The sequence below is a fragment of the Telopea speciosissima genome, chromosome 1, assembly GCF_018873765.1.
Source record: "Telopea speciosissima isolate NSW1024214 ecotype Mountain lineage chromosome 1, Tspe_v1, whole genome shotgun sequence".
NCBI classification, from domain to species: domain Eukaryota; kingdom Viridiplantae; phylum Streptophyta; class Magnoliopsida; order Proteales; family Proteaceae; genus Telopea; species Telopea speciosissima.
Genome location: NC_057916.1, coordinates 10,127,051 through 10,153,600, shown reverse-complemented (window position 1 = coordinate 10,153,600; position 26,550 = coordinate 10,127,051). Strand labels below are relative to the sequence as shown.

Genomic DNA, 26,550 nt, shown 5'->3' with positions numbered 1-26,550 from the left:
TGAATTACTGAAATATGATGCAAAGTTTTAAAAGACGGAATTCGTCCGAATCGGAATCAGTCGACCCGATTTACACGACTCCCGATTCCCGATTCCCGATTCTTGAAACCATGATTAGGACAGCTGATTAAATTTGATCTGACCATTGGATAAGCACCAAAAAAATATTGAGGGCAAATATTTCTTATTTTTGGATAGACATACAGCATCACTTGCATAATGGAAGGTTGATCCCAGTTTTTGAATATCTAGAGAATGGATTGGCTTGGCTATATATCAAATTTCAAACTCAAAATCGATCTTACACAATCTCATGTATGTCCATGGATAGCTTTCTTAGTAGTCCTTAATATTTTATCATTTGCTCAACTGCGAACAACTTGAAACATTACATGCGAGTAAGGGGTCTTGTTCCCACCCAAAAAAAAAGAAGAGTAAAGGGTCTTATGATCCAACTAGGGGTGTCAATCGATAAATTCGGTCCAATTTTGATCGGGCTAAATTTGAATCCAAAATCATACTAATAAGGGACTGTTCAGTATCAATAGATTTTGGGTTTGGTCCGATTTGGATTCAGTTTATTTCGATTTCTCTTATCAGTTCATTTTGATACGAGGTTTGATCCGGTATTCCAATTTAATCTTGATTTGTCAATTTTTTTTTTTAATGGTTTTGGGTTGGTTTCGTGTTAATCTGATCCTTGATTCCCAAATCTCAACTGAAATGAAATCGAAATTGGTTTAGAATTGGGATTTGGGAATCAAGCATCAGATTGGTCTATGCCAATTTCGATCCCATTTTAGTTGAGAATAAACCAAAATGATCAAGACCTTTTTGGACTGGGTCTAACTCAATCAAAACATGTATCTAGATTGCTGACGTAGACACTCTCATGTGTCTATCTCTCTCCTCCTCAAAAACATGGGAGCATAGGTGTTTTCATATTAGGAGGGCAGAGATAGACTCATGGGAGTGCTGGTGCAAGCCCCAAACAGAGTTCTTTTTCCCTTTTAAGAATTAGAGTCGATTAGAATCAGGATCTAAACAATGCTTTGATGTTCATATGTATAAAGATATTGTCTTGAAAATTTCTTCTTTGCTACAGAGATATTTAGATGATCCACTTGGCTAAAAGGGCCTCAGGCTTTGATATTAACTGTACTTGGTTGTAAGAATTGCCACCTCCTATTCTTTCCTATCCAACCCCCTCTTCAGCTTGAAGAGGAATTGGTCTTTGTATTTGTTTGCTATTAGGTTATCTGTTTTAAAATTAAATAGGAGAGCTAGAAGGTGATAGATTTCGTAATATATATTATTTACTGGGTTGTTTCACATGGAAGCCTGGTGTGTCAATTCTTACCATTGGATATTTAGGCATTGATGTGGATTGACCATGCGTCAAATTTCAACCTCAAATTCAATCATATACTATCCCATATATGTCCATACTTTATTTTGCTACTTGGAGAACTCCATAGGAGTTGAAACTTGACATGTCAGTGAGGGACCTCAATCTACCCATCCAAAAAATTTCAGCATCATTCAACCTGCCACATGGCAAACATTGCAACCGAAACAGAAAAATTAATCATGTTTTAACAATCAGGAAAACCCAGCCTAAAAGTAAAATGAATGACAAATTCTCCAAGACACTTTCAAAATACCCCTCCTGCAAAGAATATTCCTCTGTTCATTTATAAGAGTTAAATTGTCTATAAAATTCTTGAACTTTTATTCTCTTTTTTTTTTGGGGGGGGGGGGAGAGGGTGGGAAAGGATCTGCACATCGTTTGTGTGCGGATTCTTTAACACAGCAAGACAAATAAATGGGTACCCTACAACACACTCTCTCCTCTAAAATCCCCCCTATTATACAATTCTAAATGGGGTCTCTACATTCGCCAAAATTAGTATTTTGATGTCAGAGGGAAATCGCTCCCTTTTTTTAATGAAAAATACAGGGAAGATTTACAAGTGTTTGGGAGGTACTACTTTTACATTTGGGGAAAAAACACTTTCAACTGTCCCTTTCTCATTACAAATCTCTCTCTATTCACATGGGCAAAGGATCACCACACTGTCCTTGTGGAATGGAATCACCCCATACTAAGCCAATGGGAGCACAAAAAGGGGCATCACACGGTTCATATACAGGGGAACCCATATGCCAGGGTGGGGGGAGAGAGGTGTGAGACAACACATGACACTGACAGCATGGCTATCATTTTCCCTATTTATTTTTGGTCGAATTATCATTTTCCCTATTCACATATAGTCTTTTTGTATATAGTTTGTCTTGTCGTAGCACCCAACAGGGCTTAAAATCGACAAGAGCCATCGGATACACATTTAACCCCACATGGAGCTTACTAAAGATGAAATAAATGGTTTATATGCTGTTGGGATAAAAACAAGATCATATGCAACAATGGCTTAAGAAAGGTGGTGGATAAGAAATAGTAAGACACTTACAAAAGGATATCTGAAATCATATGAATAAATAATGCAAGAACAAAAAAAAAATCCTTACAACTGTTATGAAATCGATTTGAAAGTCAAAATCCAGCAGACTCAAAAAGAGTATCAATGTACATACACCTAATAATAATACAAAGTTGATTTAAAATTTTTTAGGAAATAATCTGTATAAGCTCTGGTGAGTTTCTAGAGATTTGTGAATCAACATCAGCAACAAGACCTTTCTAATTGTATTTCGAGTCCATGATCATATGCTTCAATGAGAAGCAGATCTGATGAGGAGATGGTACTAGTTTGGTTCTTTCACATCAATGGTAGCAGAGTTCTGTGGAGCTTCAAAATCAAGGACTCCAGTGGCTGGCCATCGACGAGGATGATATGAAAAAATTAATTGGCACAAAAGAAATTCAATGAATAAGAAGGCTAAAAAATGACCAAAGGTCAATTTTTGAAACATGTTGCCACCCCCCCCCCCCAAAAAATCCATACGCTGACGGTGTGCAATAGAATCTACATGAATTGCAGATTTTCTCTTTTGATGTGGGTCCCACATCTTACCGGGCCAAAAGAACAGGTATAGCACCACTCCTCTTACCACCTGTTACAGCTGAACTAGTATGCTACCTCAACATGAACTTTGCCAAACACCACTAGGAAGACCAAGAGAGAGCAACTTGAAAGGATTTTTTTACTAGATTTGAGCTCTATAAAAATTAGACCATGTGCTCTTGGTATGGTACAGCAACTCTCCACAGTCCTGGCCTTAACTTGGCCGAGCCCGAAATATCTTCGTTAACTACAAACTTTTAGACATTGAAATAACACAAACTACGTTTACGACTAGATATTTACATATATATAACATGATTCAGTTCAAAGGTAGTTAATTAGTGAAACCTAAAGCTCGATACTTTTACCAAATGGACAATAGTCTTCCTAACACAGACATGAGCTTTGTAAGTGAGGAGGTACTTAAGTTCTATGTTGCATAAATACCTGGGTGATGAGCATAGCAGACCTCCAAGGATAGACCTTTTGAGAAATCATCATAGTCCCAAAAGTTCTCAAATACTTGCATCCTTCAATTCTGGGTAAGAACATAGAAATACTATTTATTAAAATGAAAATTTCTAAAACATATATTCATCAGTACATTCAACTTAGATTCATCTATCAAGAAGTTCTTTTTCCCCCAGTTCAAAAACAATTCAATCTGTAAATAAGCTACACAAAAATTTATTATCAATCTCTACATGTCTTTACAAGATCGAATATAATGTGAATTGAAACCTTAGAGCTTCAGACAAACAAATTATCAGCCTCTGGAACTTATAATAAAGCTGCCATTGTAATAATAGCACTATTGGCTTCTACCTGAACTTGACTTAGCAGACTGAAACTAAGCAAATCAGAAGTTGGATTTAATACACAGAATCAATGACTGATCAACTGATGAGGGTTGGATTTAGAAGATGAGAGACAGTATTGATATTTTCATGTGCTTACTACTTTTTCTGAGATCAAATTCCTAATTTTTTACAAAAAAGAAGTTAAAACCATAGAAAACTGTTGATCACTTCAATGTCACTAGTCACTGGTGAACAATTAATTCCCTCCTGCTGCTACAATCCCTTCTAAGAAACATCTGATTGAGCGGGGACAATGTTGGAGTATGAAAGAGCAGGGGTTAATGCACCATGACCAGAACGGTAGGACAAAATCTCAACGTCTACCGATATTGGTGACCTTTTCCCCTATCTCTACAAGAATAATCACCAATAACACATCAGCAAGAAAGGGGAAGAAAGAGAGTTGGACAGTAAAACAAACCCATACTGGAAAGTGAAGGTTAAAGATCATGAAAAACTGCCAGTGTTTCTCATGAAAAATCTGCAACATTAATGGATAAGTGGTGATCTATGCCACCATGTCTCCAAGAAAAATCACTGGCAAATAGAGGGGGAGAACGGAATTGAAAAGGTGGCGTCGGTTTTCGGTGCATCAGAGGGGAGATGGAAACCACCCAATGCCTTCCGAATTTCAAATTGTGTTCTTTATCAACCTTTTCAGGTTTTTACCTTATCAAAAGGGGCTTTTATTCTTCCAGCCTTCTTATTTTTAGAGTTATTCTCATCTGCAACCTGCTTCCACTTTGACATGTCACATGGTGTGTAACCTCTACCTGATTAAGGGGTGAGTAGGACAATCAGTCCTCTCATTACAAAAGAACCCACCCCCAGTGGATGACACATCAACAACGAAAGAAGACGTAACAGTAACCACCATTGCCACTAACATAAGAACCTATAATAAAATATGATCTTACAACCATGAAAACAAAGCAAATGCAGAACATGAATGAATATATCCGAACGTGTGTCAAACTAAAACAGTTGTCTGCCTCCAAATTTAACCTTGATTTTTGAGAAAAAAAAAAAAGGACCCCCAAAAAAAATTAGAAAACTTAAATGTAAACTGACATAAAATAACCTATACTAACAGGAAAAGATCCTCTCTTCTTTTTTTTTTTAATTCAAGACCATTGTCAATATTGAGCCTTGATTCACTGCAGTAGAGAATTTAGCCTCAAGTACAAATGAATGATTGTAGAAGAGCTAGAACACCAGATGGATTCAGAAAGAAGGAACCACTTAAGATGAAGCTTCTTGAAGACTCCACCTAAATCAGTCAGGTGCTTCTGTCTTGATTAGAGGACCCTTTACAAAGAGGTTGACTAAGTTGAGTGTAAGCTAAGGTTTATTGGATTAAAATATATCTGCCGCTGGTCTGCTTGATCCTAAAAGTTGGTTCTCAAAAAGATGATATGGTTCTTTTAAGCAACAAGAAAAGAAAAGAATAGATCCTTTTGTGCAATAAAACAGAGGTTCCATATTTTTTTCTTTCTAAAAAAGTATCAAAATTGATGGCGTGCATGACAGTGATGTCACATACTCCTTTTCTATCAGGTGGGTGTGGAGCCAATTATTTCTTGGTTAAAGATTTCCCCTTGCCCCAAAAAGAGGCCACTCTTTGGCTGTTGTAGAGCCATCACATACTCCTGACAATAACAAAGCAACATCCATTGAGGTGTAACAAGATAAATAAATGGTTTCTTTCTAGATAAAGTCTATAAGATTACAGTTATACAGCAATTCACCAAACAATTAATACAGTGTCTCAAATGGATGCTTCAGTGATGTTTCAGTTTTGGTTGGAGTAAAAGTAACCACCGATGATCCACATTTAAAATAAGTTAAATACGAACTTCCTTGTCTAACCATCACAAAACAACCACAGCTAAGCCATCTACAGATTATTCAGAACGAACTTTTAACATCATAAATACATAGCATACCACAGAGAAACAAATGTCACGTGAAATAATGAATATACGGAAAAAAGATAATTAGAAAATAAAGCGTCATTCTAGTCCTCACACAACAAAGAGGAGGAATCTGCACACCTAAAGCAAAATCATGGCTGATGGAGCATTTTATGTTTCCAGTTTTCAACAATTGGATGAGAAGAACAAAATGGGGATGATGAAAACCTCAAAACATAATCCCTGGTACAATATTATGTGAAAATCATTGGAATATCAAGTATGAATGTGAGGATAGCGGAATTAAGGTAAGAATCCACCAGTAAATCTTTACCATATGATGTGATCCGATTAGAATGTTCAGGAAAGACCTTGAGTGAATCTGGAAAACAAAGAACTAATTCAGTCTCCAGATCTAAAACATGAGGATTAATCTGGGGTATTTTCACTTCTCACCTTTGAAGAAGAGGAAGAGAGGCAGTGAAGATCTTGTTTAGAGTCTGACCGTTGGAGGACCTCAACTCAAGAGTTGAGAACAATACAAGTTACAGGAGTAAATGAGTTTTGGGTCTAAATGATTTCCTATAATCCTGAATGGAATGCATTGATGCCCTTTGAACATAAAATAGTAGGCCCCATTGTAATTGAGTCCAAACACCCCCTCCCCAACAAGTTCCTTTCAAACAAGCTTTTGGAAGTAAAACATTTTGTCTCATTTATTTTACTTCCACTCATACGACGTTAAAATAAATGGAGCATCAATGAAATTCAAGTTTATCCTTTAATCAAAAGCCATATCCTCTTGAAAGTACAAAAGAAACATGGGAGACTCCAAATTCTAATAGGCAAAATTTGTTTTCTCAGCATTATACACTTTCTGAACTAGTTGAAGATTCTTGGTATGAACAAAAAGTATACTGTCAATCATCAATGAACTGACTGCATTTTTGTTTTGCTACTGTTTAATTTTTTATGTTGAACTAGCCAGAGATCGAATATGAAAGGTGAATTATTATCAATCTCCTTCATTTCCATTCCAGTTTGAAATACCATTTCTAAAAGGCAAAATAAGAATCCTTGGCATTCCCCCCCCCCCCCCCACACACACACACATACCTTTTTTTTGGTAAAACACGAATTCATCTTTAAGAAATATATATTGTTTGGTAGATTTCGACAATTTCCAGTCAAGGGATAACAGCTGCTAAAATGTGCTCTAAAGTCTTTGATGATTTCCAGTCAATTTAACAGCTATTTATCAAATTAAATGTACTTCTCAAAAATTGCATCCACGACTGTATTGTACAAAACAACAAGGGAAATTGTCTAATGTTAGTAACCAAATAAGAACAAATGACACAATACATTGGAGCTGCTAATTCTTGGGTATGTTCCTCCCCACAATCTTCGCCGGCGTAATCCGCAGAAGATTCCCCGGCTTCCCAGGAACCGCTCCCTTAATCATCACAATCCTCAATTCATTATCAATCTTCACAATCTTAAGCTTCCTGATCTTTGTCTTCGTGCCTCCCATCCTCCCAGGCATCTTCTTCCCTTTATAAACATGCCCAGGCGTCGTTCCAGCTCCAATGGACCCCAATGCTCTGTGACTCTTCGAACCGTGAGTCATCGGACCTCGCCGGAAATTGTGTCTTTTGATCCCACCTGCAACAACATGGACCAAAATGGTTTAAGGGTCCTTACTGTGAGAGCTTAAGCAGTGAGAAATTTAAAGAAGTTCAGACCTTGGAAGCCCTTGCCGATGGATGTGCCGGTGACATCAACAAGATCACCTTCTTTGAAAAAATCATCAAAGATAAGTCTCTGATTGGGCTCGAAGCCCTCGATAGAAACGAGACGGAACTCCTGAAGATGCCTCATAGGGATTGCTCCAGCCTTACTGAGATGACCCAGTTCAGGCTTCGTGAGCTTCTTGTCTCTCACGCGTCGGTACCCAACTTGGACTGCATCGTAGCCATCAGTGGCCTCTGTTTTCACTTGAGTCACAATGTTTCCTTCTCTGAAACCAATCACTGTCACTGGAACCACAGTACCTTCTGGTTCGAAGTAGGTCATCATTCCGAGCTTTGTTCCCATGACTCCAATCCCAGCTTCATAGCTCATCATTGTAGTGAAGGATTTATGGCTATGGAGCTGTTTGGATTGTCTCTGTTTGGGGATTGAGGAGAACAGAGAGTGGAGAGAGGGGTAAGAGATTGGTTTTGCTAGGGTTATTCTAAAGACAGGGCTGCTTGTGTGAGTAGTAGTAGTTCCAGTAGAGATGGAGATGGGGCAACGGGCAGTGAAGGAGAGAGCCATTGAAGCTAAAGGAGGTAGTAGCTTTGCAAGCCTGACTGTGCTGCTACAATATCCCTTATCCTTATGCCCAGGGACTCGAGAAGATGGGGTTGGGGAAATAAATAAATAAAGGGAAAATTGCATACCCCTCCCCTGTACTTTGGCCTAATTGTATATTCCTCCCTTATACTTTCCTTAATTATATTTTGACCTCTTCTAGTTGACTCTGCTAACTGTTAACCTGCCGTTAATTAATGGTTGGAAAATACAATATTACCCTTTATTAAAATATTAAAAATACAATGCCAATTCTACCATTTTCATCATCTAGAATGATTAGGGCTTGTTCTTGGTTCATTTCCAGCGACCTTCAAGTAACTCCTCCAACAAACTCAGGCCGGTCGAAACGAAGCAAGCGGAGAAAGATCAACGGAGATGTACTTGCATTTTCCTTTGCATTTTCATATCTCCATCGGCAATGATACCATCCAACCTAATCAATTGGTTCATCAACAACCCAATCAGATTCAAAACATCGGTTTGATGCTCAAACATTGTGGGGTTTTGCGGGATGATGCTCAATCTTGACCGCAAGTCATGAAGGCCAATCTTAAAGATGTTGATACCATCTATCCAACTCTGACCAGCCGCAGGTTCAAGCATACAAAAGAGAGCTCGTACAAGTGTTGATTTACCACTTCCCGTTCACCCAACGATGCCAATCTTCATCCATCCAAGGAAAGTACATGTGAGACCTCGCAAGGCAAGAGGAAGGTGTGGGGCATACCAAACCTGCATACATGTTAAATAATCATGTAAAACCCTAAATTTTGCTTAAAGGGTATTTTTGTCTTTTCACATATTTTAGGGTTAGGGCAAGTTGGAGAATGAGAAATTTGGGCTGATTGGGAGTTGAACATACATAATCTTGGTAAGTCGTGAACCCTAGTGTGCCTCTTTATTTTGAATTATGTTATTATTTTGCCTAGTATGTAATTAAGACTGATTAGGATAAATATTTGATTTTGTATGTTTATACTATAACTTTTAGTTTAGCCTAGTAGTTAGACATTTAATTTAAGTGGTTAGAAGTCTAAGTTTCAATTCTTTAGAGGTGGCGTTTATGAATTTTTTTTAATAATTTTATTGGGCTTAAAAGGGGGCTTCCACGTTCTAGCTTGAGAGGTCTTTGAATTTATAAGAATTTAGTTAGGGAGGTATTATGGATTGATAAGGAAAGGTGAGGTGGCAATCTCCAATTGGTTGGAAACTCAATCTTAAAGAGAAAAAATCCTCATAAAATAAAATCCCCCCCCCCCAAAAAAAGGAATTTAACTAAAATTAAGCTACTTTTTAATTTAAGAATCTTAAGTCAAGATTTATTTTAAAATATTTTCATTAGAGGGCAATTAAAGAGATCTAGTTAGAGACTAAATCAGATTCTTCTCACTTCTTTCTTTCTTGTTAGGATTAAATCCCCAAAACCAAAACCCAAACCCCATTCCCTTTATAAAAAACGTGAGAGAGAGAGAAAAATCATGGAAGAAGAAGGAAGGAGAAGAGGGGGGATTCGAATTGTGCAAGATCAGTCACTTGACGGTCAATTTCGACCCCTTTTTTAGTTGAATTAAGAAAATTCTATTTCCAATAAAACGTATCATCGTCTCTTAACTTCACAGTCCAACTGGAATCACCCTAATCGGATATCGGAGCAGAGAAATATAGCGGATTTACTGAAGGTAGTTTTTTTTGTCAAAAATCTGTGTTTCCCAAATCCGAATTTAAACAATACCTTGAAGTTTATTTCATCATTACCTTACTCCTTGAACTCCATTAAAGCTTATCAATCCTAGAACAGAAAGATCATCACCATTAGAGCACTTAGAAAGCTTGGGATTCCAACAACTTTTGGTATTTTTGTTTAATCGAATTTTATTGAAGAAGTGAGCATTGTACATGATTTTACTTGATATTTTTATATATGTCAAAGCATAATTTTATTTCCGTGCCATTTGTTTAGTTACTTATTTCATGCTCATATCGAATTTTTAAATTGTTTAATAGATGTATGCACTTGAGTGTTTGAGAAGAGTATTTTATTCTTCACTATTTAATGCAAGATAAGTATTGCTGAAATTTTGTTTAAAAGTATGCATGTTCTTAAGATAAAATTTACACATGATTGTGATAGTATGACGAAGTGCTTTGAACGGTGCTTCCTAATTGATAAATTCATACATTTTGTTGTGCATAAAAAAATTATATTTTGTTATTTTGATTTAAAGCTGGTAGTTACGTTCCAAGAGAATTGGATAATTTACTTACCATTTGATTGGAGATTATTGTTTGATCTTCACGATTATAAGTATATGTCTTGGATACTTATTGGTGCTTGAAAAATTCTGTTTTCATATAAAAATTATATTTTCATATATTTAGTTTGTTTTACCGTTCGAACATCGTAGGGTGGTGTTGAGGTGTAGCTTACCTTTATTCCGAAAATTGTTTGTTGGGTATAGGATATTTTATTGATTTACTTTGCCTTACCTGCATGGGCTTAAGTGTGAGGATAAGGTAAGACGACTTTCCTTGTTGGAACATTGTGCTCCGTACCATAGTATTTGAGTTTGAGAAGCGTGCTTGTAAAACCTTCGTTTCTATTTGATTGAGTGGGACGGTAGGATGATGTAGTTCATGATTGTTACATGTGCTGCTATCACAAGGGCCATGATCAATGTATGATTGCAATTGCTCTACTAGTCGATTTTACATGAGAGATAGTAATTATCTTCTGCCATTACTTTCAACATTTTATTATTTACTGTTTTTATTGCTATTTCGATAAGCATTACCATATTAGCTTATTTGTTTGATGGTACGCTATGATTATGGTAATGTACATTTTTCCTGATAGGATACTAGATATCTTACATTATATGTATGTCTTTCGAACTTGTTTGCATGATTGTTTTTAAACATGTGGAATTATGTATTGTACTTGTTAAGCTTTTCCCGAAGCTTAGCCCCGCCACATTTCAGATATGACGGAGTTTGGGGATGACTATGCATATGAGGGCGTTGAGGACTTTGCTCATGATGAGGAGGATGAACCTTTATATTAGCTATCTTTGGCTGCTTTAGACTTTGGATTTAAGATTTTTTATGTTTTAAGACTTGTGTTAATATGAGGTCTTATGTAATTTGGAATTAAATTTGTAATTATGGTTTGAGGACTCAAGGATGTAATTTTCATTTCAGTAACTTTAAAACATTTAATATTAATGGAACATCTTTAGTTTAACCATTGGTTATGCTCCGGTTCATAATGTTTAACTTGAGATCCTGTGGACAGTAAATGTCCCTAAACCGCTAGGGTGGTCTTTGGAAGCGTTACAAATCAAATCATTAAAGCTTAACAGAATTCCATAAGAGCTGGAAGAACTGCCAATAAACATTTAGCTTCAGAGAATGAGAAAATATGTAAGAAGATAAAAACTTAAGAAATATATATTGGACATTACTTGCAGATCAACAATATCAACTTTCCCTTGCGATGACCATTCATAACATAGCCTATTTTCTTCTACCAATAGAGGGGGTTCACTGGGCATGCAAGCGTACTGTAGTATTCTCTCAACAGCTATGATTTTATTCTCAAGATAGTTCAAATTGGGTGCTAAAGTGGTGCTGGAACCAAAATCACATATATTAGATGAATGCAAAGAATTTGAAACATATGGTTGTTCCATAAAATTCGAGGAATGTCCCATACTCCTGTAGTATTACAAAAATATTGATGAACAATGTGGCCAGCAGTTACTATTCCATCACAACATTGATTTTGGTTTAGTATGAACAATGAATAAAGGCCACAAAGAAAGCAGTCATAAACTAAAAATAAAACTCCAAAACATCAAAATATAGAAAACACAATTAGCTTGGAAGTGGACGACCACCTTTAGTTTAGGCTTGACCATGAGGTACAACCTGCTTTTGTGACTCGTGTTGTTGTTGTTTATATTTTTCTAGTATGGCTTGCCTTCTTTTCCTGCTTTCCTCCTTAATTCTGTCAGCATCTTCCTCTTCTTGTTCTGCTAGTTGTAATGAAACCCTATCTTCATAATCTTCTTCTACCTCTTCATCTCTAAAAGCAGAGAGCAGCATATAAGATAAATTTGAAGTAAGTGAGGATACATCCAATAATTAAATGACATTGTATACTTTAGTGGTTTCTTTACACGCCTTTCTAGATCATCATCCATGATGCTGGTCACCTTTATTGGATCTTTTTTTCCTTTCCTGTAGTGGTAATCCTATTCTTCTTTTAAATGCCTGGAATCTTTTGACCTATCTCGACCACCATATGCATCATTCTGACCATCATATAGATGTCTGTCCACCCAACCACTCTCAGTCTCCCTACCTCTATCTTTACCCCGCACTCTTTCCCTCTCCCTTTCCCTCTCCCCCCACCCCTCCCTATGCCTATACCTATCTCTCTCCCTGTCCTTGTCCCTGTCCCTGTCCCGATCCTTCTCCTTCTCCCTCTCTTTTAAAAATAATTATGAAAAATTCAGACTAAGAACTGGACTAAGATTTAAAACCCAAAATCCAAAGCCAAACAAGAAGATTGAGCCCAACATACTAAAATTACATTTTCTGTCACCAAATACAATAATGATAAAAAATAAATAAATGAAAACCTAAACTTATTCACCTTCCATATTTTTCTGTAACCTTCTATTCCATGGAGGTTTCATGCTCTGAAGAAACATTTATTTAGGCCTCAAAAGAAATTGATTCAATCTTATTTTTCTTGCTCCACACAACCTTTTTTAAACAAATCAATCACCTAGTATGCTTCAAAATAGTATGCTAGAGCAAAAAAGTATGTCTTGTAAGGTCAGCTTGTAAAATAATTTTTTTAATTCTCTCTTTAAGATCCCTATGATATTTATGATTACTTCGAAGACAATGGTGTGCTAGCATTTAGGGTGGAAGAAGGAGAAGACAAGAAAGAGATAGAGAGCAGCCACAGTTTTGGTTTTGTGTGTTATGTCTCAAAACAAGAGACTAATATGCTTATATTGAAAAGAATATGAAATTACACACAGGCCTTTGGCCTTATACAAATGACATAAAGAATACACAAAAGAGGGGTTATGTACATATATATCCATGATACAACTATTCTTAACACTCCCCCTCAAGCTGGGTGGTATATGTCATACATACCCAGCTTGTCTAACATAAAACTAAAGTGACGAGAGCTAAGTCCTTTGGTGAAGATATCTGCCACTTGTTCATTGGTCTTCACAAAAGGAGTACAAATAGTCTTAGAGTCTATCTTCTCCTTGATAAAGTATCTGTCAACCTCAACATGCTTTGTCCTGTCATGTTGAACTGGGTTGTGAGCAATACTGATGGCTGCCTTGTTATCGCAATATAGACTCCTTTGGCCTTATACAAATGACATAAAGAATACACAAAAGAGGGGTTATGTACATATATACCCCTGATACAACTATTCTTAACACTCCCCCTCAAGCTGGGTGGTATATGTCATACATACCCAGCTTGTCTAATATAAAACTAAAGTGATGAGAGCTAAGTCCTTTGGTGAAGATATCTGCCACTTGTTTATTGGTCTTCACAAAAGGAGTACAAATAGTCTTAGAGTCTATCTTCTCCTTGATAAAGTGTCTGCCAAGCTCAACATGCTTTGTCCTGTCATGTTGAACTGGGTTGTGAGCAATACTGATGGTTGCCTTGTTATCGCAATATAGACTCATAGGTTCAGTCGTCTCAAATCCCAATTCTTGAACAAGTTTCTTCAACCACAAGATTTCACACACACCATGAGCCATGGCTCGAATTGCCTAAGACTTGACCTAGCTACCACAGTCGCTTCTTACTTCTCCAGGTAACTAAATTTCCCCCAACAAAGGTACAGTATCCAGAGGTGGATCTTCTATCAGAAATAGACCCGGCCCAATCAGCATCTGTATATACTTCAATTCTCAAGTGACCATTCCTAGAGAAGAGAAGACCTTTTCCGGGATATGACTTCAAATACCTGAGGATCCTGTAAACTGCATCAAGATGTCCCATCTTGGGTGCATGCATAAACTGACTCACCACTCCAACAGCATAGGTGATGTCAGGCCGGGTGAGGGAGAGATAGATTAGCTTACCTACTAATCTTTGATACTTTTCAGCATCCACAAGAGGTTCACCACAATCTTCCCCTAGTTTGTGGTTCTGCTCAATAGGGGAGGAGATTGGTTTGCATCCTAAGTAGCCTGTCTTTATAAGTAGATCAATAACAAACTTCCTTTGACAAACATTGATCCCTTGCTTGGATCTTGACACTTCAATCCCCAGAAAATACTTCAATAGACCGAGATCTTTGATCTCAAACTGCCGAGCCAAATAAAGCTTAAGCTTTGAGATTTCAGCTTTACTGTTTCCCGTGACCACAATGTCATCAACATAAACAATGAGAGCTGTAATAGTGCTGCCCTTCCTTTGTATAAACAATGTGTGATCAGCTTGACTTTGAGTATATCCATTTTGTAGGAGGGCTTGTCTGAACCTCTCAAACTAAGCCTTAGGAGACTGTTTGAGTCCATAGAGGGCCTTCCTAAGTCGACACACTTTCCCATTGTCACCTGGATGCTTGAACCCAGGAGGAGAGTGCATATATACTTCTTCTAGGTCACCATGAAAGAATGCATTCTTCATATCAAGTTGGTACAGTGGCCAATCAAGATTTGTAGCCATTGAGAGAAGTACACGAATGGAGTTATGCTTGGCCACCGGAGCAAAGGTTTCCTAATAGTCAATGCCATACACCTGTGTATAACCCTTGGCGACAAGTCTTGCCTTATACCTCTCCACAGTACCATCAAACTTGAACTTGACTGTGAATACCCATCTGCATCCAACATGGATTCTCCCTTTAGGGAGTTCAACAAGGTCCCAAGTGTGATTCTTCTCAAGAGCTAACATCTCTGTGTTCATTGCTTCTCTCCATTTTGGATCTGTCATAGCCTCTGCTACATTCTTGGGAATAGAGATGGATGAGATAGCCACAGTGAAGGCTATGCCTGTAAGGGAGATAGAATCATAGGAAACAAACTTGGCAATGGGATTAGTACATGCTCGAGTTCCCTTGCGGTGAGCAATAGGAAGATCTAAGTCTGGGGATGTAGAAGTAGAGGAAGGAATACTTGTCTCAATGAGTGGAGGCTCAGGATGAGGAGACAAAGAAGGATTTTGGCTGGTCTTCTTTATAGGAAGCCATGAAGAAGGATTTCTCCTATCCTTTGTATACACTAGTAGCTCCTCCTATTCTCTGTTCTCCTGTGCACTAGGAGGCTCCCCCTCAACAACAGTATCTACAGAAGGTTCCCCATCAACAACAGTATCCACAAAATTTTTCTTTTCCTTGTCAATCTGAAAAGGGGAAATAGGGACAAGGGAGGAGAAAGGAAATGAAACAAACTTGGGAACCTCTTCACCCTTAACACCACCACCAACAGAAGAACACTCCCCTTGAAGAGGTGACTGAAAATACGGAATGGTTTCAAAGAAATGAACATCTTTGGAGAGAAGCCACCGACGAATAGGAGGATGATAGCATTTATACCCTTTGGAGGTAGAGGAATACCCAAGAAAGATGCATTTTAGGGCCTTAGGATCCAATTTAGTGCGGACAGATTTACTAATATGTACATAGCAAATCCAACCAAACACCCTTGGAGGAAGAGAAAAGGACGAAGACCATGAGGGTAGGACATAAAGAGGAACCCTGAAGTTTAGGACACTAAATGGCATGTGATTAATAAGAAAGACAACAGTGAGTAGGGCATCAGACCAAAAAGTTTTTGGAACATGTATGGTAAACCAAAGGGATCTAGACACTTCAAGGAGATGGCGATTTTTTCTTTCGGCCACTCCATTTTGTTGGGGGGTATCAACACAGGCCACCTGATGAATAATGTCATGATCAGAAGAAAAAAAGTTTCCAAACCACTATACATATACTCCCCACCTTTGTCAGAGCGGACAATTTGGATCCTAGTGTGAAATTGGGTATACACTAACTCATAAAAATGTTTAAATGCAACATAGACATCACTCTTATGTTCCAAAAGGTAAACCCAAGTAACCCGAGAAAAGTCATCAATAAAAGAAACAAAGTAGCGGAAGCCATGCAAAGAGGTAACAGGGGAAGGCCCCCAAACATCAGTATGGATAAGGTGAAAAGGTGAAGTAGATCTATTACCATTAGATGGATAAACTGTTTTACAACTTTTGGCAAATAGACAAGGTTCACAATAAAAAACATGAGTGACAGGAAAAGAAGTAAATAAACGTGGCAACAGTTTCCTCATAACAGAAAAGGAAGGGTGTCCCAAACGCCGATGCCAGAGCAAAATATCCTCTTGAGTACGGCCACCTTCTTGCCTACAAATATAGGACTGAGCTTGCACAACAGGGGAAGCACCAGTCTCCAAAACATACAAGCCGTTAGCTTCACGACCACTGCCAATCACCTTCCTCATCACCAAATCCTGAAAAAGACAATGGGTAGGAAAGAAGGTGACAAAGCAGTTCAAAGATTTAGTCAATTGACTAACTGAAAGGAGGTTAGTGGCAAAGTTGGGAACATGAAAAATAGACTTCAAGGGTAAAAATGGTGCAACTTAGATATCTCCCTTACCAAAAGTAGAAGAGAAGGAACCATCAGCAGTTTTTACCTTATCTTTCCCAGAATAAACAGAATAGGAATTATACAGCTGAGACCTACCAGTCATATGATCCGTGGCACCTGAGTCAATGACCCAAGGTGTGGTACCGGAGGAGGAAGATGCCTACAATGCGGTGGAAGGAGGGGTAGCAGAGGAATCATCCATATGGGCCACAATCCGGCGAAATGCAGCAATGTCTTCTTTGGATAGAGAGAATGGATCAGATTCAATGACTCCAACATGAGCCTTGGGCCCCTTTTTCCGCTGCCCTTTTAGTCCTCCAGATGAACCAGCAGAGGGCTTCCCATGGAGATCCCAACAAAAGTCCTTCGTATGCCCAGATTTGCCACAATGGCTACATAAGAATCGACCCTTTGCAGCTCCCTTAATAGCCCCCTTATCAGCTCCCTTAGTAGAGTCCTGAGGGGTGGAAGAAACAAGAGCAGAGTGCTCAACAGTGGGAGCAGTCCCCATGGTACCCCTACGGGTCTCCTCACTCTGTAGATATCCACACACCTCCTCCAGTGAGGGAAGACTTGGGCGGCCAAGGATTTGTACCCTAAGAGGCTCAAAGTCAGAATTAAGGCTTCCAAGGAGAAATAAGACCCTCTCTTTCTCAAACAACCAGTACACTTTGACCTCATCATCAGGACACAACTGAAGATCTTTATAGTGATCATACTCCTCCCACAGGCCCACAACAAGACTGTAGTAGTCAGAGATGCTTCTATCACCCTGGCGAAGGCTAACAATCTGTTGGAGAAGTTGGTACACCTTTGTAGAGTCCCCAATTCGATAAAAAATATGGGACACACTGTCCCAAATGTCTTTGGCAGTCTCCTTGCCCATAAATCTTCTTCCAATCTCAAGCTTCATGGAGAAAAGAAGCCAGACCATCACAAGAGAATTCTCAGTGTCCCATTTAGAGTACCCTTGTTCGGTAGGAAGGGGGGCCTTGATGCTACCATTGATGTATCCCATCTTCCCCCTACACCGAAGAATCAATTTCATGGAGCGGGACCAATCCAAATAGTTGTGGTTCTCAAGTTTGGCAATAGGAAGCTGGATATTGGGGCTCTCAAAGGGAGAAGGAAGAGATGGAGCTGTTTCTACAAGGGGCAGGGGTGTTTCAACATTTTTCTCACCCATATTGAAGCTTTAATCAACCACTTAGAATAGGGAAACAGTATTACTTCAAGCAAACAGATATCTCCCAAAAACAGTAGGCACAAAAAAGTGCAAACAATAGCCAAAAAGGCTTAAAAACACTTGCAGATCTTCATAAATTGCTCAAACAGCAGCGGAGTAAGGATGAGTACTGTTCCTTACCAAAAAATGATGCAAATGGACCATAAACAATGGTCAAACAAGGCCCTATTGAAGACCAAGGTGCCAATCTAGACCCTAACTGGCGAAAATTCTGGGCAGAACAGCCACCACGAGATCCCTTGTGGATGAATGGATGCTTGGAAAAAGCTTGAGAGAAGTCAAGGAGATCAAAGAGGATCCCCAAACGAAACTAGAGCACTAAGAAGCACTCCATTTGGATTCCAAATCAAAGAGAAACAACTTGGAGAAGATAACCTAACTAGACCTTCAAACAGCAGGAGCAACCAAGTGAAATAAAACCTTCTTCACACTCCAAACTTCCTTCAAACACTTGCAACCAGTAGAATCAGTTCTGATACCATGTTAGCATTTAGGGTGGAAGAAGGAGAAGAGAAGAAAGAGATAGAGAGCAGACACGGTTTTGGTTTTGTGTGTTATGTCTCAAAACAAGAGACTAACATGCTTAGATTGAAAAGAATATGAAATTACACACAGACCCTTGGTCTTATACAAATGACATAAAGAAAACACAAAAGAGGGGTTATGTATATATATACCCCTGATACAACTATTCTTAATATGGTGTGCCCCCAACACCCCCTCCCCCCCCCCCCCCCTAAAAAAAAAGAAAGAAGAATAATCTAGTCAATAAAGGAATGGGGGAAAATGCTAACCCAATCAATTGCTGAAAGCCATTATCTATATTTCATGTTAGCATTCATTGAAGACACAGAGAGAGGGAAAAGTGAACAATTCAGTCAAAACAAAGGGGGTGTGCCCCCAACACCCCCTCTCTATTCCTGTACCTATCTCTCTCCTTGTCCCAGACCTTCTCCCTATCCCTGTCCCGATCCTTCTTCTTCTCCTTCTCCTTCTCTCTTTCCCTCTCTTCTAAAAATAATTATGAAAAACTCAGACTAAGAACTGGACTAAGATTTAAAACCCAAAATCCAAAGCCAAACAAGAAGATTGAGCCCGACATACTAAAATTACATTTTATACCACCAAATACAATAATAATAAAATATAAATAAATGAAAACCTAAACATATCCACCTTCCATATTTTTCTGTAACCTTTTATCCCATGCAGGTTTCATGCTTTGAAGAAACATTTATTTTGGCCTCAAAAGAAATTGATTCATTCTTATTTTTCCTGCTCCACACAACCTTCTTAAAACAAAACAATCACCTAGTATGCTTTAAAATAGTATGCTAGAGCCAAAATGTATGCCTTGTAAGATCAGCTTGTAAAATAATATTCTTAATTCTCTCTCTAAGAGTCCTCTGATATTTATGATTTCTTCCAAAACAATAGTGTGCCCCCCAACACCCCCTTCCCCCCCCCCCCCCAACCCAAAAAAAAAAGAAAAAAAAGAAAAATCTAGTCAATAAAGGAATGGGGAAAAATGTTAACCCAATCAACTGCTGAAAACCATTATCTATATTTCATGTTAGCGTTCATTGAAGACACAGAGAGAGGGAAAAGTGAATAATTCAGTCAAAACAAAGGGGGAAGTTTATCATCCTCATCTCATTCAAACAAAAAGAAGGCTGCATGGAGTTTGGATTTTGACTTAGAATCTCTTCCAAGGATTTTTTATACTTCGATAAGGCAAAGACGATGTTGTCCTCCTTTCATATACAAGGCTTTAGATGCATGGGGCAACAATTGTTTTCAAGTAATTCCTTCTCATCCTGCATTTTTTACCAGAGCAAAATACAGGAAATTTTATGTTTAGAAAATGTAAACATGACTCTTCATCAAATTATCCAAGGCAATATTTAAAAGAATTAAGTCTTTAAAAGGTAGTAATGTCATATTCCAGCAAATGCCGAATGTGGTTATTCTTTATACTCAATTCAATTACACAATCAATGCCAATAGAAAAGACATACAGTGGACACAATATTCAACCCCCTTGAGGTCTAGGAATGAAATAAAAGAACATAAATAACAGTATATGCAAATAGAAATAATAGTTAATTAGACAATGAGGACAGCCTATACATAAAAGCATATCAATACATATGGTACAAATGCAAGGGAAATGACCAATAATTGATTGGCTTCCACCAGGGAACGATCCTCCAACAAAAATATGATTATAGCCTCCCCATCCATTATTTTCTTAATGATGGCCATAAACCTATACGTCACAATATGTACTCAAAAGAAATCAATTCTATGACAGACATTTGTGTCCGTCATATCTACAAAAATAATTGTGTGATCAACATTACACATTCTATAGGGTCAAATTTTTTGTTCTTTGAAAGAATTGTTGGTTGGTTGAATGGTGAATCTCATCTCTACAAGTGCTTGGGCACAGCTGGTAGAGCCTCTGCATGTGTCTACCTAGGAGTTTTTACACTTCATACATGGCAGATATTGGTAAAAGAGTTGATAAAGCAACAAAGATTTCCTAAAATCAAAGACGGGCACCACCTTATATTACTCACACTTGATACAATAAAGGCCTTCATAATCGGCCCGGTAAATGTTACCATTTGCAAGAACTCAAGTAAAATTCCTTATCGTTTTTTCTTTAAGTCAGTACACATGGCTTTTCCATAGGTCCAATAGACTATGTCAGGTCAAAGAGGTTTTCTTATAGGGTAGCTGAACTAGATACATTGAGTTTACTTTTGATCTACAAAATCACCATACTATAATACCCAACTTTTTTTATTTAAATAAGTTGCAATACCAAGCAACTTTTTAGAAGTTCAGCATAAGTATGCAATTCCCTTTAAAATTAGCATAGTATGTTCATTTGCAATCAAATTTAAGGTTCATCAAGTTGAATTTGCTCGATATGATAGTGCCGGATTATTTAATGGTTTAGATGTTAATTTGGAATCAGATTTAAGTTTCATCCACTTTAATTTGTTATTCATATTAAAGTGCTAAGTTGTCTAAGTGTTAACTGTTGTATTTGACTCCTAAATCCAAAGTTGCACTCAATTTTAACACGATAAAACTCCCAAACTAGACAACTCCCTAAGAGGTCCTTACCTATTTTCTTTCGCTAGTTACTAAAAAATACTATTGCTTTATTGATGGATTTTGTGTACTATCAATATCTTTATGAAGATGTGATCATATTCAACCAACTATAGATAAAGTCCTAGAAGTCTCTAGATATGGTTCACCAGTGAAACCTTTTTAAATCTCACAAAGTCGCAATAAATAACAAATTTATAAGAAAAATAGAGGATAACATTTAAAAGAAATATTCTGTCAATCGTTGGATTACAATACATCGCTATGGAAAGCATCCATGAAGGCCAAAACACATTCTAACCGCAATCGCAGGCCATCACTAAAAACCCATAACGTACTGCTCATGTGGTGCATATACAAATTATAATAAAAAGGAGAGAACATGCAGCAGGTCCAAAGTGGCCTCAGTTGAACATGCTACCTCAGGCAAGACAAACCATATACTTCATTTGGTTATTCAAATCAGTTTTCTATTATACACGATTTTTCAGAAACCCAGTTCAGCTTTCTATTATCTACATTAAATGTTCAACAAACAAAGAATAAAACCAACATTGTGAATGTGAGACTGCAAGAGCTTAATGCAATTAGAGGGGAGAAGAAATAGAACGACATCTACAGTTTTACGAACTCCAGCAGGTCTCTCTCCAAAAATATCATCACAAAACATATCTGCTGATCTCTCTCTCTACACAAATTGGTGAAACTGTGACTATGGAGCAGTGGAAATTAACATCTTAAAGCAATCGCAGTTATTATACCCAGGCTCAAAAAATTAAAAAATAAACCATCCAAGGTCACATAAGTAATCAAAAGAACCATGGTAGACAAGCTTGGAGTTGATTCATGCAAATCATGCCTACCCACGTATGCAAGAAATTTAAAAAAATATCTAATTGTTAATTGGTCATCTACAAACCTTTGGAGACCCATCCCCTAAGCCCCTAATACCAGAATTGCTCTCATGTGCCAAAATTCCATTATGTGAAGGTGATTTCCATACAGAAAATGTAGGCTCGAGGACATTAGCCTCGGGACTATCATTCCTACCCTTAGAAGCCACAGATGTAGAATTAACCGCTTTTGGAGGAAGTATCTGTTTTGCCGCCTTGTTGACATTGAGAGAACCATTCTCTGATCCAAAGCATTTATGGTTTAGTATGAACAATGAATAAAGGCCACAAAGAAAGCAGTCATAAACTAAAAATAAAACTCCGAAACATCAAAATATAGAAAACACAATTAGCTTGGAAGTGGACGACACCTTTACTTGAGGCTTGGCTTGACCATGAGGTACTACCTACTCTTGTGACAGCTGTTGCTGTTGTTTATATTTTCCTAGCATGGCTTGCCTTCTTTTCCTGCTCTCCTCCTTAATTCTGTCAAGATCCTCCTCTTCTTGTTCCGCTAGTTGTAATGAAACCCTATCTTCATAATCTTCTTCTACCTCTTCATCTCTAAAAGCAGAGAGCAGCATATAAGATAAATTTGAAGTAAGCTAGGATACATCCAATGACTAAATGACATTGAATACCTTAGTGGTTTCTTTTCACGCCTTTCCAGATCATCAGCCATGATGCTGGGCACCTTTACTGGATCTTTGTTTCCTTTCCTATAGTGGTAATCTCGTTCATCTTTCAAATGCCTGGAATTTTTCGACCTATCTCGACCACCATATGCATCATTATGACCATCATATAGATGTCTACCCATCCAACCGCTCTAAGTCTCCCTACCTCTATCTTTATCCCGAACTCTTTCTCTCCCTTTCCCTCTCCCGCTCCCCTTCCCTATTCGTGTACCTATCTCTCTCCCTGTCCCAGACCTTCTCCCTGTACCCGTCTCGATCCTTCTCCTTCTCCTTCTTTCTCTCCCTCTCTTCTAAAAATAATTATGAAAAACTCAGACTAAGAACTGGACTATGACTGAAAACCCAAAATCTAAAGCCAAACAAGAAGATTGAGCCCGACATACTAAAATTACATTTCATACCACCAAATACAATAATTATAAAAAATAAAAAAAATGAAAACCTAAACTTATCCACCTTCCATATTTTTCTGTAACCTTCTATTCCATGGAGGTTTCATGCTTTGAAGAAACATTTATTTTGGCCTCAAAAGAAATTGATTCATTCTTATTTTTCCTGCTCCACACAACCTTCTTAAAACAAAACAATCACCTAGTATGCTAGAGCCAAAATGTATGCCTTATAAGATCAGCTTGTAAAATAATATTCTTAATTCTCTCTCTAAGATTCCTCTGATATTTATGATTTCTTCCAAAACAATGGTGTGCCCCCAAACACCCCCTCCCCCCCCCCCCCCCAAAAGAAAAGAAAAGAAAAGAAAAGAAAAGAATAATCTAGTCAATAAAGGAATGGGGAAAAATGTTAACCCAATCAACTGCTGAAAACCGTTATCTATATTTCATGTTAGCATTCATTGAAGACACAGAGAGGGAAAAGTGAACAATTCATCCAAAACAAAGGGGGAAGTTTATCATCCTCACCTCATTCAAACGAAAAGAAGGCTGCACAGAGTTTGGATTTTGACTTAGAATCTCTTCCAACGATTTTTGATACTTCGATAAGGCAAAGAAGAAGTTGTCCTCCTTTCGTATGTAAGGCTTTAGGTGCATGGGGCAACAATTGTTTTCAAGTAATTCCTTCTCATCCAACATTTTTTCCCAGAACAAAATACAAGAAATTTTGTGTTTAGAAAATGTAAACATGACTCTTCATTAAATTATCCAAGGCAATATTTAGAAGAATTAAGTCTTTAAAAGGTAGTAATGTCATATTCCAGCAAATGCCAAAAGTGGTTATTCTTTATACTCAATTCAATCACATAATCAAAGCGAATAGAAAAGACATACAGTGGACACAATATTCAACCCCCCTGAGGTCTAGGAATGAAATAAAAGAACATAAATAACAGTATATGCAAATAGAAATAATAGTTAACAGTTAGACAGCGAGGACAACCTATACATAAAAGCATATCAATACATATGGTACAAATGCAGGGAAAAGGACCAATAATTGATTGGCTTCCACCAGGGAAATTCCTCCACCGAAAATATGATTATAGCCTCCCCTTCCATTATATTCTTAATGATGGCCATAAACCTATACGGCACAATATTTACTCAAAAGAAATCAATTCTATGACAGACACATGTCTGTGATATCTGCAAAAATAATTGTGTGATCAACATTATTCATTTTATAGGGTCAAATTTTTTGTTCTTTGAAAGAATTGCTGGTTGGTTGAATGGTGAATCTCATCTCTACATGTGCTTGGCCACAGCTAGCGGAGCCTCGGCATGTGTCTACCTAGGAGTTTTTACACTTCATACATGCCACATATTGGTAAAAGAGTTGAAAAAGAAACAAAGATTTCCTAAAATCAAAGACGGGTACCATAAAGGCCTTCATAGTCAGCCCGGTAAATGTTACCATATGCAAGAATTCAAGTAAAATTCCTGATCATTTTTTCTTTAATTCAGTACATATGGCTTTTCCATAGGTCCAACAGACTACGTCAGGTCAAAGAGGTTTTCTTATAGGGCAGCTGAACTAGATACATTGAGTTTACTTTTGATCTACAAAATCACCGTACTATAATACCCAACTTTTTTTTTTAAAAATAAGTTGCAATACCAAGCAACTTTTTAGAAGTTCAGCATAAGTATGCAATTCCCTTTAAAATTAGCATAGTATGTTCATTTGCAATCAAATTTAAGTTTCATCAAGTTTAATTTGCTCGATGTGATAGTGTCGGATTGTTTAATGGTTCAGATGTTAATTTGGAATCAGATTTAAGTTTCATCCACTTTAATTTGTTATTCATATTAAAGTGTTGGGTTGTCTAAGTGTTAATTGTTGTATTTGACTCCTACATCCATAGTTGCACTCAAATTTTTAACACGATAAAATTCCCAAACTGGGCAACTCCCTAAGAGGTCTTTACCTATTTTCTTTTGCTAGTTATTAAAAAGTACTAATGCATTATTGATGGATGTTATGTTCTATCAATATCTCCATGAAGATGTGATCACATTCAACCAACTATAGATAAAGTCCTAGAAGTCTCTAGATGTGGTTCACCAGTGAAACCTTTTTCAATCTCACAAAGTCACAATAAATAGCAAATTTATAAGAAAAATAGAGGATAACATATAAAAGAAATATTCGGACAATCGCTGGATTACAATACATTGGTATGGAAAGCATCCATGAATGCCAAAACACATTTCTCTAATCGCAGCCCATCACTAAAAACCCATAACATACTGCACATGTGGTACATGTACAAATTACAGTTCAATTACAACAATCATTAGACTGAGAGCGAAGTATGCCCTATAGAACATGTTAAGTTATGTAACTCGGTTAGGGTACTTTGGGCATTTTCCTTTGTTATTTTGCTTCTTTATTTCTCTCCTTAGCTCACATAGTCGGCTATGGAGGGTATATTTGTAATTCTGTCCTAATTAATGAATTCTATATAGAGGGACTGAGGAGAGACTCAACTCAATCAAGTCATTCTCTCATTCTCTTATTCTCTGTTAGTTAACATGGTATCAGAGCTAAACCTATTCTGATCCAATCTTCCAAACCCACCATCTCTTCTCTTCTCTCCTCCCTTTCTTCTACCTTCGATCCCTTCTCTGCTTCTCTTGGTTCCCATCCTTCACCTTAGGGCAGCACTAATGAGTTGATCTTATGATCTAGTTGCTGCCCTCAATCCCACCTCTTTTCTTTCATATGTTTTGAATCCTTTTCTGTTCGATAGATGCTGCCTCCTTCCCTGCGATATTGAAGCATCCAAGTTCTTGAAGATTTGGCCCTTTTTTTTCTCTTCTAGGCTCTTCTTCTCACTATTGGAGCTTCACCTGCACCTTTTTGCAGCATCTATCCCTCTTTACAACTTCTGTTTTCTGCTCCTTAATCCAATCGATCATTCTTTCAGGTTTTTCCTGAAAACTTGAGACTTATCGACATCTGGTTTTTGGCTGTTTTTTGCTGCTGGTTTGTTTTGGAGGAGGTCACCTTGCATCATCCAGCCTAATTGATCCTTTTTTTCAGGTTTTTCTCAAAACCTCAACTCCAATCGACTTTTCTTGGTTAGGGCTGTTGGGCTACTTGTTGGAGCTGATACTTTCGGGGTTACTTACTACTATCAAGAGCTATCTTCAACCTTAATTTCAGCCTCAGATTCTGGCATTTTCAAGAGTGCCTACCAGGTGTTTGATAAATTGTCTACTCTAGCTCTCCCTGTTTGGCTGCCCCAATGACAGGCTCGGATGCCTCCTCCGCAGCCTTTGGGCAAGATGGCCAGCCCCGGAAAGATGTGCT

The 26,550-nt window shown here is 37.7% G+C and overlaps 1 protein-coding gene and 2 long non-coding RNA genes across 3 annotated transcripts; all 3 read right to left on the bottom strand.

Annotated features, from left to right (window-relative positions):
* Positions 1–1,029: 1,029 nt before the first annotated feature.
* On the bottom strand, positions 1,030–22,038 carry LOC122666796. Its single transcript, XR_006333719.1, has 3 exons — positions 22,018–22,038; positions 17,460–17,468; positions 1,030–1,195 (listed from the first exon to the last, which is right to left on the bottom strand). It is a non-coding gene; the product is annotated as an uncharacterized LOC122666796 (long non-coding RNA).
* LOC122666761 (50S ribosomal protein L3-1, chloroplastic-like) lies at positions 7,037–8,174 on the bottom strand. Its single transcript, XM_043862828.1, has 2 exons — positions 7,545–8,174; positions 7,037–7,464 (listed from the first exon to the last, which is right to left on the bottom strand). The coding sequence occupies exons 1-2, from the start codon at positions 8,116–8,118 to the stop codon at positions 7,175–7,177; spliced, it is 864 nt and encodes a 287-aa protein (XP_043718763.1). The 5' UTR covers positions 8,119–8,174; the 3' UTR covers positions 7,037–7,174.
* A 511-nt stretch (positions 22,039–22,549) lies between the features above and the next one.
* LOC122666790 lies at positions 22,550–22,800 on the bottom strand. Its single transcript, XR_006333718.1, has 2 exons — positions 22,723–22,800; positions 22,550–22,645 (listed from the first exon to the last, which is right to left on the bottom strand). It is a non-coding gene; the product is annotated as an uncharacterized LOC122666790 (long non-coding RNA).
* Positions 22,801–26,550: the final 3,750 nt, after the last annotated feature.

What these genes read in the sequence shown, in the direction of transcription:
- LOC122666761 (XM_043862828.1), bottom strand. Translation starts at nt 8,118, where the DNA reads ATGGCTCTCTCCTTCACTGCCCGTTGCCCCATCTCCATCTCTACTGGA. An exon ending in CATCGGCAAGGGCTTCCAAG is followed by an intron (nt 7,465 to 7,544) that starts GTCTGAACTTCT and finishes ATGTTGTTGCAG; the next exon opens with GTGGGATCAAAAGACACAAT.